Raw genomic sequence first — 22,630 nt, 5'->3', positions numbered from 1 at the left:
AAAGCATGTGCATGTCTATGTGTGAAAGACCCAAAAAGGCAGTTGCATTAATTTCATTGAGATAATCGCTCTCTTTTTTTCTTTTTTTTTAATAAAAAAAATATTTCTAAGATACATTGTTTTGGTCTCTGATTTTATCTGAAGTCATTGCTACAACTACATACAGTAGAATCGGACAGGAAATATAATATCTCCTTTACAGCCATTTTGACAACATGTAAACTCAAGAATAATACAGGTATAAGAATATTCTCCTATTTTGGATCAAGGATGTTGCTCCTTCCAAAAAATCATGGCACAATATTATAATGGACTGTATTCCTTGTGAATACATAACATGTATGTTACACTCCAAGATAGACGCCTTTTATAAAATCTGGGACCCCTACTTAAGATTCATCGGGCCCACACTGTCTGCTGCTGTGCTTAAAGGGTTCCCCTGTCGGCCTTGACTTCTATCTGTCGCTGTTTCACTTGTCTTGAAGTTTCTTGACTGGTGCTGAACTGTGCTCAGTGAATCTAGTTCCGATCTGGGTCGGGTGCCTGCCCTCTCCATTCTGAGGGGGTCGTGGGGGGGCTGGGGATTGATTGCTTCGCTCATCATGTATTAATCTTTCCTACATACATGTTATTGCCTGAGCAATAAACATGTTTATTCTTTTGTTTTTGTTGTCCCAGTTTGTTTGTCTCTTTTTCCTTTTCTTGTATAGTGTTGTGTGTTGTATAGTGTGTTGTTGTCCAAATAATGTATGTTTGAAAATGTAATAAACATATTATAAAAAAAAAAAAAAAAAGAATAATACAGGTATAAGTCCCTTCTGTGCCAAATGGATTCATATTGCTTGTATTTGCAAAAGCAGTCAACAATCATAGTAGAAATTATGTTAAAGCTCTATTTTGGGAGTCCACCATCTTGCAAATATGCACAATAAAGGTCCAGACACACCCAATAATAAAATTAGCTATTCCATTGAGTCTCCCATGGTCAGACACCATGAAATAGACACCAAGTTTGCGTTTCTAGCTCATCTGGTTCAGAAGTTAGGCAAACCCTATTTTCTGGGTCCTTACATTATGGCGGCCATATTGTGGCGGCCATATTGGATTTCATGGAAACTTGCAATACAAAAAAATGTCATATGTATACCATTGATCAACCTGTGAAGTTTCGTGGAAATATCCCTCAGTTTAAAATTTTGCCCTATTCACCCTCCCATTAAAACTAAAGGCGGCCATATTGGACTTTGTTGTACAAATTGACCGGGTTGTCCATATAGGTTGTGATCCTACTGGGTCATAGATAATATTTCTGGTGGACAACTTTGTATGTCGGGGCAAATGCAGGTTTCTTAAAAAAAGGCTGGTTTGCCCCCTGGGTATTCCATTTGCTTCACAACTTCCTTATTTGTGCAGGCAGTTCAGGAGTAGGAGTACTTTCTTGTAGAAATCATTCTTGTAATAAATAGTTTCAACTGGGATATCATTTTCATGTTGCCATAATCATTTTATGAAATCCATGCAAGGTCATGGTCAGGTGATTTTAGAACAGCTAAGAGGGTTTTAGGTACCCTACTACTCCCGTTGCGCTTAACAACAACGCCCTTTAGCTGTTCTGAAATCACAGTAAACCGTACAGCCTCTTGGGGCTTGTTGCTTTAATTCCCAAATCAATGACATTAGAAACAACTACAAGGACAAAACTATAGTGTTGCCATAGACCATGGTCCTGAGACGGTGAGAAAATAGGACATCACATAAAAGTTAGGTGCCAGTATAAGAATAGGGTCTAGAACTAACTAGACAGGTACGCACACAGTACATATTACACACACTAAAGTAAAATCCTCAAATTTTGAGAAATTGTAGAAGCTTTTTGGTAGCGGACAACGAGAGGAGAGGACAGATTGATATATTTATGTTTCCTGCTCTCCTTCAAAATAGTCTTATAATTACATATAATGAAATGTTACATTTTAATAGTCCTGGCTGTTTGTACCTGTGTTTTTAATGCCCCAAATGAACCACAAGATGCAATAAATGTGTTGGGGAAAGATGAGAATCAGGGAGAATGATTAGTCAGGTGTTTGTGGACTGTAGAGCAGCTGACAAGCAAAGTGGGATCAGGTGTGTAGGTGGAGCTCAAGCTAATAATAATAATTTAGTTCCCTTTAGTTGTTGTTGGGCACATACAGTACATGAAACTTGTTCTGCATTACCCACCCTAACTAATAGAAGTGGGCGCTATTAATACACCATTCAAGGAGTAGTAAGGAGTTAAATGTCTTGCTCAGGGACACTTCAACATTGCATGGGAAAGCTGGGGGTTGTCTGATTACCACTTTCTAGTCCAGTGGTTCTCAACCTTTTCAGGCCGCGACCCCCCAAATAATTATATTTTAACTGGGGCCCCCCCCCATCCTGACAAGCTGAGTTGAGGCATTACATTTTGTACAATGGTTCTATTGTGAAAATAGCAGATCTACATGCTCACAACGCCTTGCGCTGTGAGCCTCTAATATTTGGCCAATGTTTAATTGGTCATTTTAGATCAGTCCTTAAATTGTCACTTTAGAAATGTGCAGATACCCTCGAAAACAATGTTGCACATTAAGTTAATCATCTGGAGACCCCCATAAATAATCTGGGGACCCCCCTGTGGTGTTGAGAACCGCTGTTCTAGTCTACACACTCTGGTACTGCCACCCCTTGGACCTGAACTCCGTCTGGTGCCCTCGAGTGGAGGGAACTGGGGTTCTCTGTGGTGTCCGAGGTGCACAAAGTCAGCATTACAGTGTAACAGACGAACAAACAGAGGACAATATACACTGAGGATTTTACTGTGTATTTCTAATCTGAAGTGAGTCAAGTTGGAAAATATGGGCCAGAGGATATCAAGGTTTTATGAATATTAGTATGATGATTGTTATGATAATACATTTTTTATTGTCACATGCAATAAAAATGGTAGCAAACAGCGGGTAGCAAAACTAGAAATGAGTCAGAATAAAAAATAGAAGATAGAAAAAAGATAGAAGATAGATCGAATAATGAATAAAATAATAGACGTATTCCTTTGTAAATCAGTACAATCTACATTATTGTTCATATATTATTGGTCCCAAGGGGGGAATTCAGTCACCAAGGCAGCACAGCAGTTAAGATACAGATTACAGGGCAAGAAAAACTACATATATACTGTATACAGGTTCCTGCGGCAAAGGTTTTAAAGTGAACTACTGTATACAGTATGTGAATACTGTGTGCACGTGTGTGTGTGTGTGTGTGTGTGTGTGTGTGTGTGTGTGTGTGTGTGTGTGTGTGTGTGTGTGTGTGTGTGCGTGCGCATGTGCGTGCGTGCGCGCATGTGCGTGCGTGCGCGCATGTGCGTGCGTGCGCGCATGTGTGCACACGCACAATTGTGCATGTGAGTATGTGTATTTGTGTGTAGTAGGTGTGTGTTTAGGTGTGTGTGTACTGTATGTGTGATGTGCTTCCGGGCCTGTGTGTGCAGTGCGCAGCGCGCTGCTGTCATGATGTGCTGTGAGTATTGTTTGAAGGCAACTAGAGTGCATTCGCTGGGACGCGGCGACGAGGATGGAGATTCTCTCCTAGCAATTATCTCTCTCCTGCTGGGATGAAAGCAAAGCGCTGTCCTTGGACTGAGACTCACTGCTCCTCCTCCTCGTTGTGTCCTCCATCTTCCTCCTCTCTCCTGTCTGCTTAGCCGTCACGCGCCTCCCTCTGCTCCTGTCCTCTCTGCCTCTCCTCTTTGTACTAGAGGGCTATCTCTCCCCTCTCCTTTGGTAGAGGCGGATTAGAGAATAAGACGCCTCTGTCTCTCATGCAATATTTAATCACAAAAATATATTTCCCTCGACAGGGGAAGATCTCATTTAAATTTCAAATAAAAACGTGGCTTTATTGTGCTTTTCTTTAACCAGGCAAATATCACAGCGAAGGAAATGCGCAAATGTGTGTCACGCACGCACGCACGCACGCACGCAAGCGCGCGCACACACACACACACACACACACACACACACACACACACACACACACACACACACACACACACACACACACACACACACACACAAACATAGTATATGCGCATATGTGTGCAATTTTTATATACACATACCAGTACATTAAATAGCCTCCTGAAATATGATTTTCTTTTCATACTTTATTTCATACTTTTCGTAACTCATACCACGGCTAACTTGCAAAAGTTCACTAACTGACAAATTTCCAGCAACAAGTCAATCGTAGTTCTTATCAGTAACTATGTATGGCTGTACATTTTCCAAGGTGAAACATAGCACAGCACAGTATAGTTGGGTAATAAAACCTTCACGTACAGTAGAAGAGTAGATGAGGGGAAGACAGAAACCCTATAACGCAAACTCTTCTGGATACTGTTATGTGTGTCAGGAGAGTAGGACTCATAAGTACACATAACAACTTGAGGCAGAGCAGGTTAAGTACAAATATATGTATTGGAGTGTTGACGCTTACAGTTATGTGAAGCAGGCAGAGGTCAGAACCTGGAAGGCAGAGCACACAGAATGTCAGAGGAAACAAGCAGTGAATAATCAAAATCTCAGGGACAGCTAAAAAGGTCAAAAACACAGAGAAAACAGAGCAGAACATGCAGTATAACTAGAAGGCTGGGGAGCCAAGGCGGGTAAAACACGGTAACAGCACTTTACAAACTGGCAGGGAGTGAATGGAAGGCAGATGGGCTGAGTGAGTTGTGAGTAACAGGTGTTTACAGTGGCTGTGCTGTGACTGAGGTGAAGTGAAATGGTCTCATAGGGTGCTTTTTGTAAATACGCTCTGAGAATCTGCTCGGATTTCAGATCGCTCTGGTTTTGATGTCACAGAGCTACTCTGATCTATCCTATCCTATATTGAAATTGACTTACCATTTAGAACGGGTACACATTATTGTGTATCATTATTTTATGCTTTAACTATTGAAAAATAGCAGATATACAAGCTCAGCGCGGCACCGAGTGCCACACTGCGAGCTTGTAGATCTGCTATTTTTGAAAAATCGTGAAAATTAGAATTTTGACCCGATTCTATAAGTGTCTTTTGAATCCTTCTAAGACTTTTTGAAAAACCTATGTTTCTATGTCAGCAATCTGGCTAGCCATCGTCAAAGAAAAGGTCCTTTTCACTTAACTGGAGCTCAGTTAGTCTGTTCTTGAGAGACTACTACTGTGGTGCTCAAACCTTTTCATGTGAAGGACCCCCAAAATGATATGTATTTGGCCATGGACCCCCATCTCAAAATATTTAGTTCCAGGGACCACCCAGAAGCAAAATTTGAGTTACAAATGTTCGCTTTGAAAATACATATAGTCAAAGATTTGCACACATTTTCACGACTTTTTCAAAAATAGCAGATCTACAAGCTCGCAGCGCGGCACTCGGTGCCGCGCTGTGAGCTTGTATATCTGATATTTTTCACTGGTTAAAGCATTCAATAATTCTAGGCCTAAATGAGAGGACCGGCGGGCGGGCGGTCCACGTCGTCACCCTCATCATGTCACCATGACTCAGCCATAACCATAGGAGTTCCCAATGCAGCTACGCCCAATTATGGAGTGTGTTGTCTTAAACTCAATGCGGCATCAAGGTATCAGACACTATAGATAAACACTATAGATTTGAGGGCCACCTGAACTTCTAGTATCTTTAAATGCACAGAATTTGTGTGAGTACACGCCCCCAGTGTCCTCAGCGGGAATCAAACCCAGGACCTTCTAGCTGTGAGGCGACACATAATTAAATATTCTTGATTGTGCTTCTACTGGGATATTAACAGAGCCCAGTGCATCATCAAGGACAAGCACCAAGCCACAAACTGTTCAAACCTCTACAGCGACCACGGCCGGGCAAGGAGGCCTACCGCAGTATCAAGGTCAACACCACCAGTTTCATGAACCGGTTCCACTAGGCTACCGTCAGACTGCTGAACTACGCATGACCACCACCTGTCGTTAAGCTGGCCTTAGACTTTTGCTCTTCCTCTTGGACCTATGTGGATTATACCAGGGACAGTGCCTTGGACTTTTTTTTTGCTCTTCCTCAATGTCATGGACCTACCTGCGGATTATACCAGTGTCGGTTACCTTATGTGGACTATGCGGCCGACAGACGCTAACACTTTGCACCATATTCCCACTTTCAGTTTTTGTTTTTTCTCACACATTAACTAACGTCCATAGCATATCACGTACAACAGGGGTTCTCAAACCTTTTTAGGCCGTGACCCCCAAAATAAACATATTTTAACTGGGGACCCCCACCCTGACAAGCACATGGAATTGTAGGTATTACATTTAATGTGACTTGGTTCCACAGATAAATAATATGAAAATAGCCGATCTACATGCTCACAACGCCTCGCAAGGCGTTGTGAGCATGTAGATCGGCTATTTTCACAATGTTCACCTCTTGCTTACTTAATATTTGACTGTTTGGCCAGTTTGGTATTTAAAACGGTCTTGAAAGTCCTTAAATTGTCACTTTATAAATGTGCAGATACCATGTATACACTTATACTGTGTGTTGGTTTGTTTACCATTGAGTGAAAGAAAGAAATGACATTAAGCTAATCATCTGGGGACCCCACAAAATAATTTGGGGACCCCACTTGGGGTCCCGACCCCAAGTTTGAGAACCACTGATGTACAGTATATATCTGCCGCTATGCTCATTTATGTCTTTCCTCAGATACTTACCGCACCGGATAGATATATGGAACTGTATGTCGATAATTTGTTTGTTTTTATTGATCTCGCCCTCTCCCCCCCTTCTTCTTCTTCTTCTTCCCTTTCTCTTATGGGAAGAACAAAAATGATACATCTGCTATTTTTGCCAAATCTTCCCTACAAAATAGGGGTGCTAGGGCAGGGGTTCCCAAACTTTTTTGGCTCAGGGCACGCCTATAAATATTTTTTTCATCCGAGGCAGTGGCACCCCTACATTATATTCATAATTTTCACTCCCAGCACCTTATATTTGTATCATGTTTTAGCGATTATGTTGTGAGGAAAACGTTGAGATAATAGCCATTTTGGTTAGAACTGACTGAAAATAACTTTGTACTTCAAGTTTAAATTTATATATATATATATATATATATATATATATATATTATTATTATTAATTTTTTTTAATGTCCAAATAAATTCCAAATATTATCAAATTATCTCGTGGCACCCCTGGACTGCCGTCATGGCACCCCAGGATCCCCCTTCACCCACTTTGAAAACCCCTGTGCTAGGGTTCAAGTTGATAGAACAGAGAAATACAACACAACACGATATCACGCAAACTGTACAGACAGCAAAACAATCCAGAACAATCCATTACAAGGCCAGGAACAGGTGATCCAGCTTTATAACAGCTCATAAGTAATTGACGCCTCTTCGAAACGACGCTTCACCGAACAAGGATGTCTCATTTGACGAATCGATTCTTCGGTCCTCACGTCTCATCCTAGCATATCTCTTCTCGTGTCAGGAGGAGAGACAGAGAGACAGTGAGAAGTGAGACAGACTGTAACAAATACATTAGAAAAATGTCCCCTCTAGGCTTTAATGAGAATTGTAATTGTTTGAATATTGATTGACATTTTTGAAAGTACAGCAGTTAGAAGTGCCAAATGGATGAGATAGAAAAAAGCCAAAGGCTTATTTCCTTTGTGGTCCATTAAACATTCAACACTCAAACAACCTGACAACAACAGTGCAGCCAACAACGATACAACATATAAAATATTAAAATATACACATATTAGACCAACTTACAAATTCACCTCAGAGTGGTTTGTGGGCAGCTTCCGCTGGTGTCCTTTTCATTCTGCAGTACTTTGCCTTTGAGATTGAAGGGAAAGTATAGCGGATGAGGTAAAAAAAAAATGAAAAAAGGCCAATATCATTTTTTCCATTGTCAGCTAAACAACTGGTGAAGGAACATAATGCATAGCTTAGTTCATTTCACCATCATAACCTTCAGCCACAACAAGACAACACAGCATACAGCATGGCTTTTATTGAAGGCAAACAATCTCTTCTGTGTCCTTTAACCGACTGTTTCCCAAACAGTGGACCGGGACCCATTTGTTGGTCTCGGACAGATTTTTATGGGTCCTTTTGTTAGTTTTTTTTCCTACATTCTGTTTTGTAATTATTATATTCAAAATATAAAAACGAAATTCAATGATTTTTCGCAGTAATTTCAAAGAAATTCCTTAAATTAGAAAACAAACAAATGAAAACAAAAGTAGTGAAAATAGTTGTGAGCTTGTAGATCAGCTGTTTTCACTAGTTTGGGTCCCGGGGTAAAAAAAAAAAACGTTTGGGAACCACTGTTTTAACCCATTAAAATTGGGAAAGAATCTGTGTCATTTTAGATTTCAGAAAACATATGTTTTTTCTGAAAAACTAAAAAACATATGAACAGTGGTTTAGAACAGTAGTCCTCAAAAATAGCAGATATTCAAGTACATCTGTTATGTTTGATCCTGAAAGTGTTTGAAAAAATGTGAAGGAATGTGGAATCTTCTCTTCTGGGGGTCCCTGACACAAAACATTTTCAGTTTGGGGTCGACGGCCAAATACTTACTACGGCCAAATATTTTGGGGGTCCTTGACACGAAAAGGTTTGAGAATCACTTCTTTAAACTCTCTCTCTCTCTCTCTCTCTCTCTCTCTCTCTCTCTCTCTTCCCTGGGACAGATAACTTCTACGGGACCCCCAAGCCCCCAGCGGAGCCTTCACCGGCGGCACCGCCTCTGAATGTGAGTGAGGTGCTGCTGCCCGGAGCCCGGCCCAGCGCCCAGGGCAAGAGGAAGAGGAACCAGTCCGTCAGCAACATGGAGCAGCGCGCCAGCCTGGAGCCGCCCGAGGAGGAGGAGGAGGAGAGCCCCGTCGTCAACGGCAACGGGGTGGCCATCACGCCAGGTGTGGACACGGATGTATTAGACCTGTGGTTCTCAAACTTTGACATTCGAAGGTCTCCCCTTAACTCTGACAGTGTACAAATGGAACCAAATGGACCCTAATGGGTCCATTTGGTTCCATTTGTACACTGTCAGAGTTACAGACTTGTAAGGGTCAATTTAGACCCCCATAAATGAACCTAGAGGGTCCCTGAAATCCACTTTGAGAACCACTGTATTAGATCAATGGTTCTCAACCTGTGGCTGTTCTCAACCAATTAAGTAAATATATACCGGTATATATATATATATATACTGTATATAAACTCTGTTTCCTACACATAGTCGGGGGTGTTAGGGATATTTCGTGCTAATCAATCTAAAAGCGCCAAATTTTGCACAGAGCCCAGGGCATGCTCTAATGATTTAGCTAGGGTGCCCGAGCCGCCGACCTTCGGGGTCGCCACAGCGGCCAAATCAAATTGGTTAGGGCTCCTATCGACTTTCTATACAGGAGGAAAATACCCAGAAATAAATCTGCTTTAAGTAGGATGTGAGGGGTCTAACTAGGGGTTTGATGACTCATCACTTTTCACCACTAAACCATCATTTTCTGGGGCCATTTATAGCCCAAGGAATGTTTTTTGTGCAAACCCCCCTGTATAGAAAGTCGATGGGAGCCCAACTTGATTTGGCCGCTGTGGCGATATCTGTGCAAAATTTTGCGCTTTTAGACTAATTAGCACGAAATGACCATGTTATCTCCCTAACGCCCCAGACTAACAAGCTCGCAACACGGTGCGAAGCAATCCGAACTTGTGGATCTGCTATTTTCACTAGTTTTTAGCTCAAACGTTTGGGAACCACTGGTATAGACGGACTGACGCACTAGTGGGCCGATAAAACAACATACAGTCTTTATACAGTAGTGGTTTCATACCACTGTACAACCGCTCCAGTGCCCCTTACCAGAGCACAGTTTTTACAACATTATATTTTGGAGAGGATACTGGCTGGCCGTCTGCTTGTTGGCAGACGCTGTCTCGCTGATACGATTGAGTAAAACCGGGGAAGTGTGCCAATTGTCATAACAATTTTTCCCCTGCTTGTTGTTTTCCAACTACTGAGGCGAACTAAGGACTGTCATTTTTCTTGTTTCAGTTTAATGTCATTGTAGATGAGCACACGTTTGTGTGTGCATGTAAGTGGTCTGCATTTATATACTGTAGTGTCTTTTTTTCCAGAGTGATTTACAATGTGTTGGATGCATTTACTGCACATTTCACCCAGACTGAAGCCATATGCACAGCTGCCAACCCTATTGTGTCTTGCTCAAGGACACAATAATGCCAGGAGGAGCGGATATCGAACCAGGAACCTTCCCATTCCCAAACAACCGCTCTAGTGTACCTCCAGAGACATTATCACCCACAAAATGAAATGTCTGCGTCCATATACTGCTGTGTGTGTGTGTGTGTGTGTGTGTGTGTGTGTGTGCGTGTGCGTGTGCGTGTGTGTGTGTGTGTGTGTGTGTGTGTGTGTGTGTACACGCGCGCGCACGCGCGCGTGTCTTTAGAGAGCTTCTCAAATGCTCTTTGTTCTGCTGCTAGTCCACACTCCATACACACTAGCAGATATAAGCAGATAGTTGCTACACAGATATCTTCTCCAGTGTGTATGACCGTGTGTGTGTGTGTGTGTGTGTGTGTGTGTGTGTGTGTGTGACTGTGTGTACACACTCATATGACACTTTTGGGCATGCACACAATTGCGCGCACACACACACTTGTGTGCATGCAAGCGCACGCGTGAGTGTCAGGCTTGCGGAGGCCTTATGTAACAGTGTGCACAAGGGCACCTCAGTGTCTCCTCTGTGAACCATCGTTTGTTTTCTGGCTTCTATATCTCTCTCTCTGTCTCTCTCTCTTTCCTCTCTCATTTCATCATCTTTCCTGCTATCTCTCTCTCTCTCTCTCTCTGCGGTGGCCTTTGTCCTGGTTTCTATTAATAACCCCCCCACTCAACCCCACATGCGGCCCCCCTTCTTCTCTCATTCCATCCGCATCCTCCCATTCATTCTGCCCTTCTTTCACTATCTTCCTTCTATCAATCTATTTCTCGCTCCCTCCTTTCCTGTCCCGCTCTCCTCGTTCCTTCAGTGCCTTTCCCTGTCTGTCTGGTGTCCTCCTCTGTCCACACTTCCTGCTACGTCCTTCTATGTTTGTGACTCATGCTGTGGCCCCTACAGTCTCTCTCTCTCTCTCTCTCTCTCTCTCTCTCTCTCTCTCTCTCTAGCTCTTTTCCCCCCTCCAGGTTGTCCTTCTCTTTTCTTCTCTTCTCTTCTCTTCTCTTCTCTTCTCTTCTCTTCTCTTCTCTTCTCTTCTCTTCTCTTCTCTTCTCTTCTCTTCTCTTCTCTTCTCTCCCCCCCACCCCCCTCTCTCTCCCCCTCCTGGGGATCAGAGCTCTGCAGTGGCTTTGCCTCTGACTCACCATCCATGTCCAGGTCTGTGTGTGTGTGTGTGTGTGTGTGTGTGTGTGTGTGTGTGTGTGTGTGTGTGTGCGTGTGCGTGTGCGTGTGCGTGTGCGTGTGTGTGTGTGTGTGTGTCTGGCCAAATAATGTCAGAATAGGGTTAGAAAAGAACAGAATGTACTATAGAATAAATGACTGTGGGTGTTTTATCCTGAATAAAATGTACTGTACCTCCATTGTCATTGATATGTTTGTTTGTGTGTGTGCGTGCATGCGTGTGTGTGTGTTTGTGTGTGTCTCATGCACAGAGTCCAGTGAACATGAGGACAAGAGCACAGATGCCTCTGGGGAGGTTCCCGTTGAGCCCCCCTGCCAGGCCCCGGCCTCAGCAGAGCCCCCGACGGAGTCAGACGAAGCCCCCACGTCTCCTCCCAAATCCCCTGCCAAAGTCCCCGACGCAGACGAGGAGGAGCTCGGCCCTCTGCCCGACAACTGGGAGATGGCCTACACTGAGAAGGGAGAAGTTTACTTCATAGAGTAAGACACACAGCAGGGGCGTCAATTGGGTATGGCAGGGGTATGCAGCTGCCATACCCTGGGTCCAGGGGGGGAAAATAAAAGTTACTTTTAAATATAAATCCATGAATGTCTCTTTGTCTATCTGTTCTGGTTGTTATGTTGTTAAATTACAGTAGAATAACCAATGCAAAATTTAACAAAATGGTCACTTTAACAAGGTATTATAATTATATTCTTGTATTCTCCCCATCTTGACAAAATGGTATACCCCACTTTGAGAACCATTGATGCATATGTCACAGTTCTTTTGAGTTTCAGTGAAATTGAGAACAGGAGCGCTCGTCGTGCAGCGCGGGGCGGAACAAGCGGTCGCTTTGATCCACAACTACGACAACGTAGCGTTGGCAGGAATGATAGCGCCTCACCCCACGGAGGTTAGGGGTAGGGCTAGGCATAGTTTTACAGAGGTTAAAGTTATACCATGTAACTTTTTTTATAAAACAAATCTTAAAATTGTCCTAACTGTTAAATCGCTAAAGTTTTAGAACACCCACTCCGTTATTTTCAGCTTCTAAAGCCTTCTCTTTTAGTAGGGCAGGAGAGAGGGGTCTACCAGCACCCCAATGACATGTTTTCGAAACCTGTTTTTTTTGGACCGTTATGATGTCTAGTTATGATTTCTGCTTGTTGCCGTCGCCAACTAATACCCCATGGGGTTCATTTTTAACCTTTTCTCACAACTATTCCCAATCTGAACCATACAATGGTCATAACAGAAAATGCCATAACGCTTGATGTAAACAACCTACAGGGACAAATGAACACACTTTTCTATATGATTTTGACCCAGGGAATTCATTAAAGTGGTTATTTTTTACATTTAAGCACATCTTGACCCTATTTCAGGACAGAAACGGCGAAGAATAACCCAAAAATGTTCAAAAGACGTCTATACTTCTCTTTGTACAGATGAATTAAGGTGTATTCTTTTGATACCACAGGTTTTTTAGGACCCTTATGATGTCTAGTTATGATTTCTGCTTGTTGCCGTGGTCAACTAATGTCCCATGGGGTTAATTTTTAACCTTTTCTCACATATCCCCAATTAGTGTGGGGATTTAGGGGAGCAAATGCTAAATTCGTGCAATTTTGACTTAAAGCGCGAAATTTTGCACAGATGTAGCCCAGGGCTTGCTCTAATGATTTAGCTAGGGCGCCCGAGTCTGCGACCTTCGGGGTCTCCACAGCGGTCAAATCAAGTTGGGCTTCCATTGACTTTCTATACAGGAGGAAAATACCCAGAAAAAGTTTTTTTTTCTGGGTATTTAAGGAGGATCTGAGGGGTCTAACTAGGGGTTTGTCATGATGCTGAATCCATTGCAGGCATTTGTTTTGCACAAAAAACATTCAGTGGGCTAGAAATGGCCTTAGAAAACAATACACGTATGGGTGAGTATTCATGTTAGTCGGAGGCCTTAGGGTTTTTTTTCTCGTGCTAATCAGTCTAAAAGTTCAAGATTTTGCACAGATGTAGCTCAGGGCATGCTCTAATGATTTAACTAGGGCGCCCGAGTCTGCGACATTCGGGGTTGCCACAGCGGCCAAATCAAGTTGGGCTCCCATCGACTTTAGTGATGAAAAGTGATGAGTCATCACTTTTCAGAGTTGTGTGGGTGCTGTGGCGACCCCGAAGGTCGCAGACTCGGGCGCCCTAGCTAAATCATTAGAACATGCCCTGAGCTACATCTGTGCAAAATTTTGAACTTTTAGACTGATTAGCACAAGAAAAAAAAACCCTAAGGCCTCCGACTAACATGAATACTCACCCATACGTGTATTGTTTTCTGAGGCCATTTCTAGCCCACAGAATGTTTTTTGTGCAAAACAAATGCCTGCAATGGATTCAGCATCATGACAAACCCCTAGTTAGACCCCTCAGATCCTCCTTAAATACCCAGAAAAAAAATCTTTTTCTGGGTATTTTCCTCCTGTATAGAAAGTCAATGGAAGCCCAACTTGATTTGACCGCTGTGGCGACCCCGAAGGTCGCAGACTCGGGCGCCCTAGCTAAATCATTAGAGCAAGCCCTGGGCTACATCTGTGCAAAATTTCGCGCTTTAAGTCAAAATTGCACGAAATTAGCATTTGCTCCCCTAAATCCCCACACTAATTGGGGATATGTGAGAAAATGTTAAAAATGAACCCCATGGGACATTAGTTGACCACGGCAACAAGCAGAAATCATAACTAGACATCATAAGGGTCCTAAAAAACCTGTGGTATCAAAAGAATACACCTTAATTTATCTGTACAAAGAGAAGTATAGACGTGTTTTGAACATTTTTGGGTTATTTTTCACCGTTTCTGTCCTGAAATAGGGTCAAGATGTGCATACATGTTAAAAATAACCACTTTAATGAATTCCCTGGGTCAAAATCATATAGAAAAGTGTGTTCATTTGTCCCTGTAGGTTGTTTACATCAAGCGTTATGGCATTTTCTGTTATGACCATTGTATGGTTCAGATCGGGAATAGTTGTGAGAAAAGGTTAAAAATGAACCCCATGGGGTATTAGTTGGCGACGGCAACAAGCAGAAATCATAACTAGACATCATAACGGTCCAAAAAAAACAGGTTTCGAAAACATGTCATTGGGGTGCTGGTAGACCCCTCTCTCCTGCCCTACTATTTGTATGTTTTCTATGATCCTGGCCGGGGACTGGATTTCGCGGCAAAATTACGTCATCTGCATCATCTGTATACATTGTGTATACGTTGGCCTATCACATCGCGGATCATACACACATGATACACTACCGGCCAATCACAGCGTATCTGCCGTCTCTTCTGGAAGTAGCCTCCCTCCGCTACAGTGTTTACGATGGTGGAGGATTCTTAACCTCTTAATCGTTGGCCAGAAAATTACGTACTACCCCTCCACGGATTCGTATCGGTCGCGGTGGTTTGCGGCGCCGCTCCGGTGGTCCGCGGCGGTGGTCTGCGACGACTCCGGGTGAAAAACGTCTGAAAAAAGCAATACCACTACTGACCACTAGTTTAGCTTACACAGTATAGCTTTAAGGTTAGAGTTAGGGTTAGAGTTAGGCATAGTAAGCTAATGGCTAAACAAACACCGCTAAGCTAGGCTAGTAGAGTGACGTCAGCGACTACACAAGTGAAAGGGCTATTGTCGCCATCTCATGGTGAATACGCAGAATTACACAGGTGCGCTGATAAGAGACTATCAAGGTGAATTGATCCAGGTGGTGTTAGGGGTGTGTGGTGAACGACAAAACGAGCGCTCTTACCCCAATCTCACTGAGTTACCCAAACTGACTGTAACACATACGCTTCAGAGGCTGAATCTAATCATACTCTTTTGTGCTTCTTGCGTGTGTGGGAGTCAAAACTGCACTGCTTTCAATAATTGATGTAAAGTAATGCTGTTAAAAGACTCACATAGCGTGCAATGGTGTACGTACACACATACTGTATATGCTGTACACATGCTAACCTTTGTACTCTCCTTGTTAGAAAGATTACATATCACGAATATCGTGCTGTTCATTTATGCATTTCTAACGTTTGAGAGTGAACAGAGTTAAATTGACACTCAGGATTTTACAGCGTAGCTGTTCTTCTTTCTGCTTAATCCACTCCAGTCACAACACCAAAACGACATCATGGCTGGACCCGCGGCTGGCGAAGAAGGCTAAACCGCCTGAGGAATGTAAAGAAGACGGTGAGTTCAGTATGCCTGTTTAGAATCTGCTTTTGGATTATTTGATTATTTTTTGTGTACTGTACCTGTGTTGTCTGTTCACTGTTCACTTCCTAATTTCACGGTTGTATATTTCACAGTCCAAAAGGCCTGCAATTATTCTTCTCATTCTACCATCCTTAACCGTCCCATAGATTGTATCTCGCCAGAGGCATGCAGCTCTTGGGTAACCATATTTTGTTTAGTCAGTTGCAATCACATATCGAGTCCTGTAACACAAAACCTTTGTCAGGGGGGGACAAAAACAAGCACAACTGTATACCTGCATTCATCTCAAGGTTTGACAAGAGTGCGTTTCATTATTTGCTGCGTCTGCTTCATGGCAAAGTAGCTGATTAATTTGGAGGCTAACGGTGTCAGTCGATGGTGCCAGACTACACTTCAGTCACCACTGATTGATATCAACAGCCTATGGATGCTAATTGCTCAGCTCAAGTGGCGGGCACACACACTGAAACAGGAACCAAACTGTGCTTGCTCATTAGTGACACGTTGTCTCTGCCACTGCGGAGTTACTTAGCTACAGTAATACTAATATACAAGAAATACAACAATGGAAGATGAAACCCTGGGAACATCAATGGCTGATGTCACTTGTTTAGCCAATGAGGGAAAACCGTGGTTCAAAGTAATTCGAGTTGTTTGATGCAGAAGCGCTGTGTCTCGGGCAGACTGTGGATAGCTTGGAATTGGAAATGTCCCTGATATCATTGGCATAGACTAGAAAGATGTGCCCGAAAAAATGCCTGCTAATTCTTTAAAGATTTGTTTTGGGCTTTTATGCCTTAATTGGATAGGACAGTAGACTGACAGGAAATGGGGGGAGAGATGGGGAGAGACATGCAGCAAAGGTTGTCAGGATCGGTTATCGAACCGGCGATCAGTGCCTATGTGGCAATGCCTATGCGCCTAGACCAGTAGGCCTGCGGGCGCCCCGGTCATCATCAGGTTAATCCTACAATAGAAAACAGCTAAAAAGGCGCGCTCCATAGAGCGCAGATCTCTGCCAGTCATTGCTTTTAAATCAAGCTTGTACATTTATTGTGTGTTCTTACTCGATTCAGTTGTAAAGTAAAACATTTAAAAATAAATAAATAACAAACCGAAATACAAACAAAAATATTAAATAACATACCTACAACAATCCTACATACAAAAATTCAAAAAACTAAAATATTAGGGGAGTGTCTTCTTTTGCCTACTGACAGTGTGCATAAAAGGTTTGTTGCTGCTGATTGATCCAGCAGTTTGTTAGTTTAGCTCTAGACTCAAACTCACAGGGGGAAACAGCCTATAGGAGGAGTTGGGTGCAAAGAAGCACATAACATCCTGTAGTGGTATGCGACTGCAAGAGTAGCACCAGTGGAACAAAGCCTGGGTTACTGTATACACTGTACTTAGTTGCATGGAGGTATCGCACACCAAAAATAGCCAGTCTACAAGCTCACAAGCTGATCATGTGAGCTTGTAGATCGGCTATTTTCGGAGGTATCGTACACCAAAAATAGCCAGTCTACAAGCTCACAAGCTGATGATGTGAGCTTGTAGATCGGCTATTTTCGGCACGCATCTAACTATAAATCAGGCTTGAGGTGAACTTAAAGGAGTAGTTCACCCCTTCTATTGATTATTCATGCCATGGAGACTTGAGTTCAATAATATGTTTTTGTATTTTTCGCATTCCTAAGACAAAAAAAACAGATTTTCGTAAATGTACCCCCATTGCATACCCCAAATGCATTTGGGTCCCCATCCGGAATCAATGGGGGTAAATTTACTATGATGAAACTATTGTCTTAGGAATGTGACTAAAACAAATAAAATATTGAACTCAGGTCTCCATGGCATGAATAATCAATAGAAAAAAAAGTCATTTTGGGGGTGAACTAGTCCTTTAAGTAAGCAGCCAAACTGCTTGGCACATCACACATTACATAACCCACATAATAGTGCACGTGCATGTGACCCACTCGAGGATATCTGCCTGAACTAGCTCACAAGCTGTGCATGTTTTTATGATCTTCACTTTATAGTAGGCATTTAAAAAAATATTCTTTAGTGACCTTAAGTGCCATTTGCATGTGAATGAGAGGCCTAAACATAGAGGAAAGGGCTTGGGAGACGCGGAGCAGGTAGACAGAAACATTTCCATCATAGCACTTGATTGTAAACATCGGTTGCAGACTGCAGGTGATTGTAATCAAATAAACAGCAGGTGACTGTTCTGTTGTTAAATGACAACCATTGGCCACTGTGCTGTGGCATGATGACATGTTGTAGGGCAAAACAAATCATGAGGAAAAATATGAATAGTGAGTACCGGTATTATATCGATACATGGTTGGAAAGAAAAGACCTTGTGCCACCTTTCTGCCCTCAATCACTGAGTGAGGTTGTGGTGTGATTCACCAGAGTGGAGGCACAATCAATGTCTCTCTCCCTCCTTGGCTCATCCCATTTCTCCTTCCAACTACAGCGATTTTCTCGCTCCCTCTCTCAGACTCCTTCTCCATTCTCTCTTGCACCGTCTCATCCATTCTCCCTCTCCTCATTCCAATTCAACCTCTTATTCACTTTCCCTCCCCCTTTCCTCCTCTCTCTCGCTCTCTCCGTCTCTCTCTCTCTTCATTCTCATACTCTCTTTTGCCCTTTCTTCGATTCTGGCTCTCCCCCATCCTGTTGCCGTCCATGCTCTCCTCATTTGATCTCCAAATCTTCCTCGCCGTTCTGTCTCATCCGTTCACACTCCCCCACCTCTCTCTCTCTCTCTCTCTCTCCCTCTCTCTCTCTCTGTCTCTCTTCCCTCTGTTCTCCTCTGCCCGGTAAAGACTCTGACTGTGACAGGAATTCTAATAGCGCTGGTCTGCTGGCACAAACCCTCTGCAGAGGCTGCTCTGTCTCTTGTTCTCTTTTGACGATTTATCGCGATCCATCTCTCTCTCTCTCTTTCTCACATATAGTCGTTGTCATATATCCCTCAGCGTTTGTCTCCCTCTCCCGCTCCTTCTGTCTCCTCCAAGTTCTTTGTTTTTGAAAATCTGTCTACCGTTTTATCTACTTTTTGTCCATATGCTGGCTGCCCTTGATCTCTGTCTTTTGATCCAAATTGTCTGTGTAGCCCAGTTTCTGTATTACTCTGTCTCTCCTTCTTTCCTTTTTAGTTTTTTTAGGGGAGGGGGGTGAAGTCGATTCTGTTCTAGCCCCAGTGATCTCTGAGGCAGCAGGATTAGGAATCAAAATGCTGTTGGTGGGAGGAGGGGCGGGGGGTTGGGGACGGGGGATCCTCCTGGTTCATACATCGTCACATCCTCTTCCGCAGCTTGTTTTTGAACTGGTGCCTTCCAGGCATCAGCTCTCAGGTTCCTGTGTGCTTGGAAGTGCTCCCTGTTGCTCCATCACAGCTCAACGCCGTACAGGATCCATCTACTGTTGATTTGGTTTCCCCCTCTGTTAAGAGTGTTAATTTAGCTCTGAGAGGAATAAGAGTATACAAATGGAACCATGTACACTTTGACCATGTACACTTTAAGTTACCTTTGGTTCCTTTTGTTTGGATTTTACAGTGCACACTTTACAATGCATCTCTTTCGTCATAGCGGGAAGGGTTAGGCGGGCACCCCTTTGCCACATACTACTGTATGTTTTGCTTTTTGTGTTTATTTCAATATGCGTTGACATCGCATTACTGTGTGTTTGTGATGCAAATTTAAACACAAATTTTGTTCCATCCGTGCCCGCATTATACCGCTTTGAATAATGAAATATGTATGGCTGGAAATATGCGAGTAGACTCTATAATGTAAACAAATAAGCGGATAAAGCCGAGAGGAGAGGAGAGCAGTGTGCAGTGGGTTGGTGCTGTTCTAACTGCCCATCTGGATGCAGTCTGGTCTTTGGGCTTTCACAGCCCAAGGCAGGACGCGGACAAACATCAATCCTCACTTTCATCAGCGCTGTTCTTACATTCCGTTTCTTGTTATTTCCTCCTTATTTCCTTGTGTTCTTTGCCCTCTCTCTCTCTCTCTCGTTCTGTCTCTCTCGTCTCATATAGTCGTTGTCGGGTGAAAACCTTGTATGTCCAAAACCGTTTGTTTTGCATTTTTTCATTTTAAAAATGATTTACAACGCCTCGTACCGCAAGGCGCTGTGTGCTTGTAGATCGGCTGTTTTCACTGCTTTTGTGCGATGGCCTTGTAGGATGAAGCAGGGCTTTACTTTGCGAAAGAACAGACACATTTGAAACTTGGGAGATACAAGGTTTCCACCCGACAACGACGATATCCTCTTTCGCTATTCTCTTTCCCCTTCAGCCACCCTAGCAATTTTCCTCTCCCCTGCGGTGCGTTTCGGGTGAACTTGAGGAGAAGCTTGTCTTTTTTAGTTGCAGATGTATGAGCACGGTATATGCAGTAGCTCTATAGTGTGCTTTGTGCTGTATCTATACATGCTGAGGGCTGACTCCCAGAGCTCAAAGGCCCATCACCACAGATCTGGCGAAACTCACAGTCATTTTTTTTATTTTATTTTGTCAGATGAGCTCTTTGTTATGCATCGTGAGACTACACTCCGCCCCCCCACGTCCCCCCCAGACCCATCTCAGAAGAGGATGAGAATAAAACAAGACAGGCTTCAAATTACGATGGGTGTTGGTTTCAGCGGTGCTTTGATTCATACTCAACCCCCCTCTGCTTTCAAAGTCTTGGTGGCATAGTAAAAAAAAGCACCTGTGTCACTCAATTCTGGGTTGGAGGTACGAATTCAAACCGCGTTCCCGACATCAGTGATCTCGACTGAGGCACGCGGAGAGTGTGCGACAGGGAGAGCGAAAGAGGGGTTAGAATACGAGAATAAATTATAAAGATCAGACGAGTGAGAGTACGGTATGATATGAAAGTCGTTTCGAAAAGCACATTTTCAGAAAGTTGGAAAAAGAAAATGCGAATTTTGCCCGTTTTCATCCACTGATAAAATGCGATTCTTGGGAGATAGTTCATGAAATAAGCAGTTTGTGGACATGTATTTTACTTTTTTGCGTTCTTTTAGGATATGCGAACATATTATACACAGACTGATTTGTAGGCTATTAGGCTGCAAGTCCTCTAGCTGTCCAGAGGCAGTCTTTCAATATTCATGAACGGTATGAAGTTGCAGACGTTGTTTGAATTGGGTCGGACTTGGTATTCATTCACCGGTCAGTTCTGCCATATTTTGCACCCAAGTTTAATACTTATAATGCGGGGGTAACGTGAACACGCTGGTCTCAAGGAGTACAAGAAAGCTTGCACTAAAACAAGCCACTGCGCTTGTTTTCAGCAGTTGGTCCTTTGACTGAAAAAATAAACCCCACATAGCCTAAATTATGGATATATTTGGACTACCCGATCAAAGTTGGACTTGGATATACTGTAGTTATGAACTGCTACTACATACAACGGCGGCTCCAGACGATTTTTAATGGGGTGCTAGGGGAGCTTGACTATTGGAGGTGCAGACTACCAATCTAAGCATGCACGAGTCTAAACCAACACAAAATCATGCACTTAGACTATTATGTACTTAGAGGGACCACCAACAGCTTTATTTTAATTTTGCTGGGCTCCACTAGCCTGATATATAGGCTACGCTACAGCCTAATATCTTGGTGGACGGTCTGCTGCAGTGCAAAGTCCACTATTCCAAATCCAAGCACAATATAACATTTGTTTACATTAATTTAACAAAGGTTGTAGGTAGGCCTACTCATAACATAGCCCATAGCCCCAAGTCCATTCCTAATCTTCTCATAAGCGATCAAGTAGGATGATCTCTGCCCCCCTGGATATTAGAGAGAGAGAGGGAGGGAGGGAGGGAGGGAGGGAGGGAGGGAGAGAGAGAGAGAGAGAGAGAGAGAGAGAGAGAGAGATGAGGGAGAGCTAGTGGAGAGAGACCAGTAGAAATAGTGGAAGAGATAGTGGCGACATATTTTATGGCCTGCAATACACGCAGTGTAATGCCTCAAAAACTCCATTGAATCAGACTTGACAGAGCCCAGCCCACCCTCTCTAAACCATCTGTCACAATAGCCTACTATGCCAGAGTGCCTACAGTACATATGAGGACAGAAGGTGAGTCATGATGAGATGATCTTATTAAGATATTAACTATCTTAAAGTGTAGACTAAACTACCTTATAGATAAACATATGACGGTCAGGTGAGATGCATAGGTCTACTATTTGACAATAATTAATATTTGACATCCCTTTGTCCGATAGGCTATATATATATATATATATATATATAAATATAATGATCTGTAGGCTACTGCCTGGTTAACCATTGTGTGTGTTGTGGAGATGAAAGCCCTTCTCACACCTTTTTGTATTATAATTATTTATAATTTTGTCAACCTGAGCGGGTAGCCTATAATCGTGCTGTACGCAATGGGATCCACTGGTTTAAAATGTCATACAGAGGTTGAGCGACTCTGAATGTTACCTTGGAGTTTCATCACTGCTATTTCACTGTGGTCTGGACCAGAACTACTCTACATGCGCGCGCGCACGCACACACACACACACACACACACACACACACACACACACACACACACACACACACACACACACACACACACACGCACACGTCTCTCTTTTGTCTCTCTTTTGTCTCATTCTCACACTCTCTTTATCTCCGTCTCCCATTCTGTATTAATCTTTCTCTCTGTCCATCACTGTCTGGCTCTCTCTCATCACAATTCTCTCCAGAGAAACCTCTCTTTAAGAGTTTGAATAAAAAAAAGGCTTGTAATGCAATATTTATTCAGCAACTCGCATTTGTGTCTGTTTACAGGCACATGGAAACTTGGAAGACTGCCTGCTATTGAACCAACCTGCTTGCATTTTTACCACTTGCATTTTCCA

At 43.0% G+C, this 22,630-nt stretch overlaps 1 protein-coding gene across 1 annotated transcript in view; it reads left to right on the top strand.

Moving 5' to 3' along the window:
• magi2b (membrane associated guanylate kinase, WW and PDZ domain containing 2b) overlaps window positions 1-22,630 on the top strand; it is a gene marked incomplete at both ends in the record, with an annotated part of 136,674 nt that overhangs the window by 64,510 nt on the left and 49,534 nt on the right. The window contains 3 exons of the mRNA XM_080737815.1: window positions 8,757-8,981; window positions 11,738-11,966; window positions 15,611-15,690. Of these exons, the coding sequence (XP_080593941.1) occupies window positions 8,757-8,981; window positions 11,738-11,966; window positions 15,611-15,690 (534 nt within the window). The remainder of the gene's footprint in view (window positions 1-8,756; window positions 8,982-11,737; window positions 11,967-15,610; window positions 15,691-22,630) is intronic.

This window comes from Nannobrachium achirus (genome assembly GCF_963921795.1).
Source record: "Nannobrachium achirus genome assembly, chromosome: 11".
Taxonomy (NCBI): Eukaryota; Metazoa; Chordata; class Actinopteri; order Myctophiformes; family Myctophidae; genus Nannobrachium; species Nannobrachium achirus.
The sequence above is the reverse complement of the archived record's forward strand: the minus strand, read 5'-3'. Positions and strand labels throughout refer to the sequence as shown.